Source organism: Labrus bergylta, chromosome 15 (genome assembly GCF_963930695.1).
Source record: "Labrus bergylta chromosome 15, fLabBer1.1, whole genome shotgun sequence".
NCBI lineage: Eukaryota > Metazoa > Chordata > Actinopteri > Labriformes > Labridae > Labrus > Labrus bergylta.
Genome location: NC_089209.1, coordinates 627,742 through 638,861, shown reverse-complemented (window position 1 = coordinate 638,861; position 11,120 = coordinate 627,742). Strand labels below are relative to the sequence as shown.

The 11,120-nt window shown below is 40.1% G+C and overlaps 1 protein-coding gene across 1 annotated transcript in view; it reads right to left on the bottom strand.

Annotated features, from left to right (window-relative positions):
• Positions 1-6,015: 6,015 nt before the first annotated feature.
• LOC110003864 (uncharacterized) overlaps positions 6,016-11,120 on the bottom strand; it is a 21,597-nt gene continuing 16,492 nt past the window's right edge. Inside the window, exons 9-10 of the mRNA XM_065964091.1 lie at positions 10,320-11,118; positions 6,016-10,086 (exon numbers count right to left, since the gene is read on the bottom strand). Coding sequence (XP_065820163.1) covers positions 9,125-10,086; positions 10,320-11,118 — 1,761 coding nt within the window. The 3' untranslated portion in view covers positions 6,016-9,124. The remainder of the gene's footprint in view (positions 10,087-10,319; positions 11,119-11,120) is intronic.

Here is an 11,120-nt window from a genome sequence, read left to right as displayed (position 1 = left end):
AATAAGCGTAAACATTACAGTGCAAAGATATAGTTTAAAATCTTTTTTAAATGTATTAAAATTGTTTACTGAAAGGCAGCTGTAAACAGGTGAGTCTTCAACCTGGAGTTTAAAGAAGTGATACTTTAAGCAGATCTGCAGTTTTCTGGGAGTTTGTTCCAGATATAAGGTCACTAATGTATTTTGGGCCTACACTATTCAGCCCTTTATAAACCAGCAGCACTATTCTCTGACAGACTGGGAGCCAGTGAACAGAGCTCAGAACTGGACTGATGTGATCCATTTTCTTGGTTTTGAGGACTCTTGCCTGGTCTGTGGTTTGCACTTTTACTGACTTAAGCTGCGTGCTGACTCTTAGTTGCTCTTCCTTTGCTCCAAAAACAACAACCTCAGTTTGGTCTTTGTTTAGCTGGAGAACATTTTTGCTCGTCCACTCATTGATTTGTTCTATGCATTTACCCAATGTTTGTGTTATGGCTTCAAACAAAACTTCCAGGATTTTGCTGCTGAGCGGGTTTAACACACAAAGTCAACTTGTGAACTTTTTAACAGAAAACTTTCTGCAAAATTTAAACTCCACTAAATAAAATAAACAAATCAGCTCATTATCATCGAGGTGTGGACTCGAGTCACAGATTTGATGAAAGACTTGCTACTCGGCTTGGACTTCAACACCAATGACTCGTGACTTCACTTGGACTTCAGGTTTTAATGTTATTTTAGGTCCCATATATGATTTCAGTGATGCGCAAAACATGGACGGACTCACAGAGTTTTACAATGTAAATATAATTAACTGTGAACAGAATATCGTGGGATTTGCCTCAGCACGGGTGTGATGTATTAAAAAACCCTTCGTTTTCATACCAAGGGTTTTTATAAAAAAATATGATGAGTTTTATGCACATTTGGTGTACATGCAGCTTCACGCTGCTGCTCCTCTTCTGTTGGCATGTTGCAGGCGCGAGTGGACACACACACACACACACACACACACACACACACACACACACACCGGAACGCCAGCCATCCCGCGCGCCAATTTACTTTTAGCTCAACACAGCCCGTGTTCTGTATGGACCTTAATATCCACGGTCGATATGGATCAAGTCTTTATGTTCGGGAAGGTACGGAATCCGGTCAAATGGTGGTTTCGACTTTTCCCTGTTCTCTCTCACCGTGTCTGCATACTGTATTTATCAACAATCAGCACATTAACCCTCAGGCATCAGTTTAATTTATTACCCTCTGAAGTCACTAAGGACAAAAATGTCCACTTCCAAAAAAAAAAATAGAACAGATTGATTTTCTTTCTACTTTTTTCTGCATAAATCTCTTAAACAACTTCAGCCCTGCTCAAAACTACCAAATCTTGAATAATTATCAATCCCAGTTTGATTACATGATTCTGACATTTAAAGGGTTAAATTCCTAAAAATGATTGAATGTTTGGTAGTTTTGAGCAGGGCTGAAGTTATTTAAGAGATTTAAGCAGAAAAAAGTAGAAAGAAAATCTGTTCTATTTTTATATCAGTTTTTTGTAAGTGGACATTTTTGTCCTTAGTGACTTCAGAGGGTAGTAAACATGTTTCTCAGGGTTCTATTGATCTATTAAAAAAATAAAAGGGAAATTCCAAAATGTGTCAAGACAGAGACTGTCTTACATAAAATGTGTGCCATATGCACTAATATTAGTGACAAGATATTAGTGTTTATAAATTAACAACACATTGCATTGACCTTCAACATTCAATATTTTTTATAACCTATTCATCTGTAACTGTCTCACCTTTATACAGGTACCAACACTCAGATAATAAAATCTGCACCAGTGTCTCAAAGACTCAATTAAAGTAACCTTTGATACTGTAATCTGACATTCAAACTCAGGTGCTGCAGGTTTTCATTGTTTTATGATCCTTAAACTGACTGAGGATAAAACAGGTTTATTTAATACGGTCAGCTCTACTGAGAACTAACAAACACATTTTCATACTTTCACCTTTTGAAGATTAATTACATTCCACTTTACTGTAACACTTAAACGCTCAGGTGTAGTTACTCTGAGTTGAACGTTTGTTTGTAATTTAATGGCTTGTTTGTTATTTTTCTCAAATAATCATAATTTCTGATTAGACAAAAAATGTCACGCCTGTATTACATGTTCATAATGACGAACCTTTTTAGAGGACAAGCTAGGTTCAATGTTTGTCTTTGCAGTGAGACAAACATTTAGCCAGCCTACAATAAATACAATTTAAAAAGAGACTAAAATCAGTAAAAGTCCCATGGACAATAAATAAGCAGTCAGTGGATATTACAGCAGTCAGTGGATATTACATTGATATGTCTGCCCTCTATATATTTAAAATGTTATTAAGGTTGACTGTATAAAGTTTATTGAATAGTGTGCACCCTCAAAAAAAATCTCCGCTATGTAGCCATCTTTTTATCCAGAGCATTGCATGCGTAAATATCAAATCTAAAATAAACTGAAGACCAAATTACACTTTGTGAACTCTACTAAAAAAGACCCCATCGGGGGTCAGACGGGAGCGCTGCCTGGTCACAAGCAGCGGCTGAAAATACCCGCTCGGATGGCACTGATGTTGCGGGTGCCAGCTTTGCTAGTCAGGGAAATCTCTCTGCATTTACTTTCCACTAGTCTGTCGGTTTTGTATCCAAAGGTGGGGGAATGTGCCACAAAAAGTTATCCACCTCCGTATCCATGCTGATGGTGGGCTGATGCACGGCTGCAGCGCCCAGTGAGACGGTGCGTCTCTGTCGTAACCAGCACCGTAGTCTCTTTGCGTTTCTTAAAAAACTCAGATGTTTGTGTCGAGGGTCCAGCATCGTTACAACATATACAGCCTACTTTGTAAATACACCATTGCACTGATAAAAAGGGGGTTAAAATGAGACACGTTCTTGATATTTCAAATCAGTAAATCGAGTTAATATTTCCACCTCGAGCAAATTCTTAACGACCAATCAATCGATCGTTGATTAACTGTTATCATCCCTAGTGGTTAATGAAAAATGTTGAAGTGTCTGTTTCCTAATTATACATCCTTTAACTGGGTCTACCCCAGGGTCTCCTCCCTGTTGGACATGTCTGGAAAGCCTCCAATAGGAGGAGTCCAGGAGGATCCTAATCAGATACCCGAACCACCTCAACTGGCTCCTTTCCATGTGAAGGAGTAGGGACTCTACTCCGAGCTCTTCACCCTCTCTCTAAGGCTGAGCCCTTCAGAGGAAACTCATTTATCACTTTATTGTGAGCAAACAACATGTTTCCCATGTAGCTTTCTCAGGTTCACAGATTGTTCTCAGGTGGCAGAGGGAGACCAGAGGGAGAGTAACTTAAGTACGTGAACAATTTGTATTTACCGGAAGCCATCTGCAAAGACAGATTTTTATGATCAACTGAAACTTCTTCTGGACTATTGTAACTTAGACAAAGAGTTGATTATCATGGGTGACTTGAATATTAACTGGGATGATAAGAAGGATAGAAAAAATCTCAAGCAAATTGCTGACCAATTTAATCTTCAACAAATAAAACTTAAACAAATAATAGATAAACCCACCAGAATAACTGCTTGTTCCTCAACCAGAATAGACTTATTATTTACAAATCATCCTGAAAGAATAAAAAAAAACCTACAATCTACTAACAGGAATCTCAGATCATAATATGATTTTGTTCTCACAAAAACTCTCAAAAAAAAGATTTCCCAACTCAACACACAACTAGACGTTGTCATGAGTTCATTCCACGAAACCAAATTCCATGTCTGGACGCAGCGCTCAAAGAGAGTGACTGGAGTGAAACTCTCATGAGTGAAAATATAGAAAATGGTTGTGATATAAATAATGTCTCCATTTCTGAGAAAGGGAAAACAAAGAAGGTCTGACCACAGACAGACAGAGATTTACCTTAATTAGAAATAAAGTAATAAGCACAATGTGGAGGGCGAAGGCAAATTTCTTCATGACCATTATTGAAGATGCAAAAGGAAATAACAAAGTTATATGGCAAAATATTAATAAATTAATTGGTAGGCAACCTAAAAATGGCACTGATAATTTTGAAATAAAACTTAACAACATACCTGTGCAAAATCCCTCAACTATAGCCACTGAAATGAACAAATACTTTATGAATTTGGTTAACTAGATAACACAACAGTTTACCCGCCCTAACTGTATACATAACCTTCCTAGTCCCAATCATGCGGCTTTTAAGATAGCGGAAATATCTGAAGTAGAGGTGATGAATATTATTAACTCCCTCAAACGGTCAAAATCCAAAGATGTGTCTGGACTCGACACACATTTTTTAAAATGTATAAAGAATCATTAATCTTACCAATTACACATCTGTTTAATTTATCCTTAGACAAAGTGTAGTGCCCTCAGCGTGGAAGCTGTTATCACCCCAATTTTTAAATCTGGTGATAAAACAGAAATGGCAAATTACTGACCTATCAGTATTCTACCCGTAATCTCCAAAATAGCAGAGAAGTGGGTCGCAAAACAACTGAATATACACTTAAATAATGGCCACACACCCCTGCATCCGATGCAGTTTGGGTTTCGTAACCACCATTCTACAGAGTCTGCAAACTGAATTTTTGTTGAAAAAATCAAAAGCCTTCTTGATAGAAATGCCTGTGTAGGTGTTGTATTTCTGGACCTCAAGAAGGCTTTTGATACCATCAACTATAGTGTTCTTATCTCAAAATTAACTTGTTACAATTTTTCACAGGAAGCACTACTCTGGTTTGAATCATACTTATCAATTAGAAAACAATGTGTGTCCATCTCTGGCACCAAATCCTCTTACCTTGACTGTCCAACAGGGGTCCCACAAGGCAGTATTTTGGGACCTATTTTATTTACTATTTATATAAATGACCTTCCGGAAGTGTGTAAAAATGTAAACATTCAAATGTATGCTGGTGATGCCGTTGTTTTTACACAGGGAAGAAATACTCATGGAGTCTCACAAATTTTAAAAACAGCCATGACCCAAGTGCAAAGCTGGGTCAAAGATTCATGTCTTCAATTAAACACAAAGAAAACGGTCTGCATGATGTTCACTAAACAGCCAACCAGCCTTCAGCAGTCCGGCGTTTACCTGGAAGGTGTAGAGCTTAGTCTAGCTAATGAGTTTAAATATTTAGGCCTAACATTGGACCCAACATTAACATTTAAAAAACACATCAAACAATTAACAAAGACGGTAAATTTTAATATAAACAATTTTAGACAGGTAAGATCCTTCATGAATATAAATGCTGCTCGAATGTTTTTACACTCGATGATTTTTTCATATATTGAATACTGTATAACCACATGGTCACTTTCCGCTGGCACAACACTTGAACCAATACAATCTATTTTTAAAAAGGCCATAAAACTCTTAGACAAAAAGCCATTTTCGTTTCACCATTGCACGATTTTAGATAAACATCATTTACTAAATTTTCATAATTTTGTTCATTTTAAAAATGAATGTTTTATATATAAAATTTTGCACAGACTTGCTCCTCCTCCTTTGAAGGACTTTATAAAGCTGAAGTCTGCCAGTGGGATCGGCACCAGGGGCCACAGCCCGAGGAGACTGTGAGGCCCCACACAGACGCACTACATTCAGACAAACTGTTCTGTCAGTCAAAGGAGCTAAATATTAGAATATTCTCCCACTCACAATAAGAGACTCACAAACATATGCAACCTTCAAAACACACCTCAAACAGTGGATAAAAGAAAACTAAGTCTGAGACCACCTTTAACCTTTAACCTCTATTATTGTCTTGTGTCACTTGTGCCTTTGTATTTGTATTTTATTTGTAATTTGTCTTTCTCTTACCTGCCTAGGGACAACAGATGGAAACTAGCACTTCTGCCATAATCTGGCATTTTTACAGCTGTTTATTAATGTGCACTGTCCCTAACAAATAAATAAAAAAATAAAAGAAATAAAATGACACACAGACACACACAGTATGCTGATCCTGTACATGGGATTTTAATGGAAACAGAACAGTGGTCCTCTCATATAAACACATCTGTACAAACACACACACATGAAACCACAGTTACACACAGGAAGTGTGTTTCTACTCACATCAGGTGAGATAAAGAGCAGGTACAGGAAGCTAACAGCGAGCGACTGACAGAGGAGCATGATGAGCAGGGTGGACCGGTAGTTACAGGACAGTCACAGGTTCAAGTCCCACATCTGCCAAAGTGATCTGCAGTGACTCAAAGTGATCCACAGAGATCCACAGTGATCCACAGAGATCCACAGAGATCTGCAGTGATCCACATAGATCTGCAGTGATCCACAGAGATCTGCAGTGATCCACAGTGATCCACAGAGATCCACAGAGATCTGCAGTGATCCACAGAGATCTGCAGTGATCCACAGAGATCCACATAGATCTGCAGTGATCCACAGAGATCCACAGTGATCCACAGAGATCCACATAGATCTGCAGTGATCCACAGAGATCTGCAGTGACTCAAAGTGATCCACAGAGATCCACAGAGATCCACAGTGATCTGCAGTGATCCACAGAGATCTGCAGTGATTCAAAGTGATCCACAGAGATCCACAGTGATCTGCAGTGATCCACAGAGATCTGCAGTGATCCACATAGATCTGCAGTGACTCAAAGTGATCCACAGAGATCCACAGTGATCCACAGAGATCCACATAGATCTGCAGTGATCCACAGAAATCCACATAGATCTGCAGTGATCCACAGAGATCCGCAGTGATCCACAGAGATCCACATAGATCTGCAGTGATCCACAGAGATCCACAGTGATCCACAGAGATCCACAGTGATCTGCAGTGATCCACAGAGATCTGCAGTGACTCAAAGTGATCCACAGAGATCCACATAGATCTGCAGTGATACACAGAGATCCACATAGATCTGCAGTGATCCACAGAGATCCACAGTGATCCACAGAGATCCACATAGATCTGCAGTGATCCACAGAGATCTGCAGTGACTCAAAGTGATCCACAGAGATCTGCAGTGATTCACAGAGATCTGCAGTGACTCAAAGTGATCCACAGAGATCCACAGTGATCTGCAGTGATCCACAGAGATCTGCAGTGATTCAAAGTGATCCACAGAGATCCACAGTGATCTGCAGTGATCCACAGAGATCTGCAGTGATCCACAGAGATCTGCAGTGACTCAAAGTGATCCACATAGATCTGCAGTGATCCACAGAGATCTGCAGTGATCCACAGAGATCTGCAGTGACTCAAAGTGATCCACAGTGTGACAGCGATGTGGACAAATAAAACATTTACATTCTAATTCAGGTAACTGTTGTGTGTTGACTCATCAGGGAATAAATAAAGAACAAAGTAAATATGTTTAAATAAACTTTACATAAATAAACTAAAAGGCACAAAAAAAGAAATACATCCAATAATTTCAATAAACTATGTTATGTATAATGTATGAATTATAATTAGTATGCTCAGAATAAAACCATCTTTAATTGCTTTATTTGAAATCAATGATGTATATAAAAGCGTCGACAAGATTTGTTTTTATCTTTAAGTCAAAAGTGCTGAGGGGAAAACGTTAAAGCTCATTTATTGATGAATCCTTTATTTCTCTCCTAGTGAAGCTGATTTGTTCCTATAAGAACATTCGGACTCTGTGAGACTGAAATGTTGATCTTGAAAAATGAATTATTTTCATAAAACAAGAGAAGCCTACAGTAGATCTGATTTATTCTCGTGAGCTAACGAGCTACTGACGAGAACAAGTGTTAGCAAAATGCTAACTGAAGCTAACACCATTGACAGAAAAATGTTATTCCTCTCCTAATGCCTCGACCTGTTTCCTCTGCTCAGAACAGCAACACGCTGACATCACTTCCTGTGTTTGTGACGTAGAAACAACTTAGTTACTGCTGATGATCAAATCTGACATGCCTGAAATAAAATATTTAATATTTATTAAAAGACAAACTGACACTTTTCAAAAGTTACCTTTGTTTGTTACTTTTGAGTTAACGTTTGATATGATTCACAAAATGTACAGAGTCACACCTGAAGAGGTAATCTCATCATTGCAGATTAATTATAGATAATTATTTATTTAGTAGATTATTTACAGATAATTATGTAGTGTTTATATGATGTTGTCCTTTATTATTATGAATGATATAAGTTCAGATAATTTAGAGCATTGACCTGAAAGAAGCGCACTAAGATATTAATTCACTACTTACACTGTCGCATGGTTTAACTCAGGATAAAAACATGTTCAGCTCCAGAGACGTCTGAAGGTTTCTGATGCTAGGCTAACAGCTCCTCCTGCTTTCAGTCTTTGTGCTAAGCTCGGCTAAACTTCTGTGCTGTCACACTGAGATGACAATGATCCACCTGAGTGCAGAGAAGACAGTGATTGATTTAAATGTTGGACTGTTCCTTTAAAAAGAACAGAAAAGTTGTTCAGCAGAATAAAGAACGTTAGTTCTCTTGTAGCAGTTATTCATTGGAGAATCACAATCTTTGCTGTGGCTCTGATGTAAAGCTTTTAGAACTGCAAAGAAAAGACGACTGTAAAAACCAGACTAACGGCTGCTTAAAGCTCTTTTCATGGACAACGACTGAGGGGGGAAAAACTCCCAGAACTGAAACTGCAACATATCATTACATGCTGTACAAAAAGGTGCTTTGACCAATATTAAGAGTGAGGACATTTTAAAGACATAAGATTTGTTTTTACATGATTATCTACAAAATGAAGAGGACACAGGATCTATTGAAAGTTGTTTTTGGATCAGTCCATAAAAAGATATTCTGTCTTTATGCTCTTTGTTATATAATCAACGTCATTGCTTAAAAAAAATGTTCTCTATTGATGATGACAAGCTGACAGTTTTCTTCTTGACCGTTTTATAATCCAAAATAACATTTGGAATAATTACACATAAAAACCTTCCGGAAAGCAGAAACCGTCCTCTCTAGTTGTACAAAGTCTACAAAGGGAATAAGCTGACAGGCTCACTGTTGACCACTTAAAGAGTTCAAACAGTTCAGTCCTCAATTTACATGTCTTTGGTTTTCTTCTTTTCAGCTGAGGTTCTGAAACTTGTCCCTCAGGTTTTTCACGATGCTCTGCTGACCAGCCTCTACCTTCAGCCCTGAGTTTGAGCTTGTTTTCTGGGATTCAACGTCCTGATCTTTGGTGGATGCCACGCTGATGTCAAGCTCTTGAGGCCTTGTGGGCTCAGTTTTAGCTCTCACTTCCTCCCTCTGTTTATATTCGTCAGACTCCTGATAGGCCCGGCAGCGGTCTATGACGGCCATGATGGAGATCTTCTCCCTGCTGGTCGGTGAACGAATTTGGATGTAGCTGTCGTCCTCCTCTTCAGCTTCTTTTTTGGACTCTTTTTTGGCTGTTTCTGACTCAGGTTCTGACTCAGGTTCTGACTCCAGATCTGGAAGTTTCTCCATAACGATGATCTTGTGTTCTGGATCATTTGGTAGCACCGCCTCAGCCGCAATGTAGTAACCATCGTCATTATCGTTAGCCACCTGGTCCTTTAGCTTCTGCAGCTCAGTCATTTGTTCTGCACTCAGTCGAGGGTCCAGAGAATTGGCTCTGAGAAGCCTTTTGGTGCGTTCCTCTCGACCAGCGTCCCAGCTGCCACAAGGCTTGTGAGAAGGAACCTCACAAGAAGCCTCATCCATGCGGGGGAGGCTGGAGGAGCAGCTGGAATGCCTCCTCAGTCCACCATCAGACATCTTCTCCGGGATAGAGCGACTCCGGCTGACGGTACTCTTTTGGGGTCTAGCAGGATTGGAGTATTTGGAGCGGAGTTCCCGGACGTCAGGCCAGTTGAAGTTCTCGGTGGGAGGGGTAGGGCTGGGGGGGCTGTGGGACCGAGCCCTGCCCGGGGACACCACCCTGGAACTACCCACTGAACTACAGGTGAGTCCAGGGGAAGGAGACTGGATCTGGTCTACTGGGCTCAACGGTAGAGAGGATGCTTGGCTATGAGAAACCAGTGGCAGAGTCAGGTTGGGTTTACCTGCAAAACAAAAACAAGTCCTTAATTCAAAATACCAACACATTGTTTTAGTCTTATTTAGGATACATTCTGTTTGGTTGTTTGATATATTTTTAAATATATTACTAATTAAAACTGAAAGAAGTGATGGGCCTAACCCCCCTGAAAGACTAGAGTTGTAATAAACCATCTTTAGAAGGACAGATGATCTGACCCTGTTCATCATCGATGCAGTAGGGTAAGGAGAAACAAACCTTTAGGTAAACAGGACGTCACAGTTCCTGCATTTTCCTTCTCTTCCAACACGCAGGGTAAGCTCTTCTTGCCAATCAGCAGGCCCTGACTTCTCTGTCGGACCACTGGAGTGGTCGTTTTAAGACGCTGGCTGTACTGTCGAGCTAGATGGAGAACTTTGCTGTTTGTTTTGTCTGTTTCATCCAGCTGGTCTAAATCCTTGCCGGGTCTTTCCCCCTCTACCTCTGCCCTTAGCTGTGCGACCCGAGGAACCGGAGCTCTGAAGATGGCAGCCTCTTCCCTGAATGTCCTCAGAGAGTCTTTCAGATTTCCTGTGTGGTTCACACCAGGGACTTTGTGCTTTAGGGGCGAAGGACTCGTGGATTCCTCTGTGATGGTGCTAAGGTCAGATGCTCCACTGTCTCGGTCACAGATTTTATTTTGGGTCTTCGGCGTCTCAGACAGGTTGTCATGAGTCGCTCTGGATTTTCTTTGAGCTTCTCGAGATCGATCACACCCTCTGTCTTCACTTCTGTTGATTTCTTGCTCCATCGTCTGCCAGATCTTGATCATTTCAGATGAAGGTCTGAACTCCTCTTCCTCACAGGGATTGTCCTGCACACTTTGAGATCTGGTCCTGGTGCTTTCTCCTGAATCTTCTGGCTCTTTGTTCACCATATCAGACTTCAGAGGATCCAAACAGTCATCAGTCACTATGTCAGCCCAGGTACCTGTTGGTAAAGCTGAGTTTGACTCCAGCCTGAGGGATTTGGCAGAGGGGTTTGTTTGGACACTCTCATCGTTTTGGTTGCTGTTAAAGC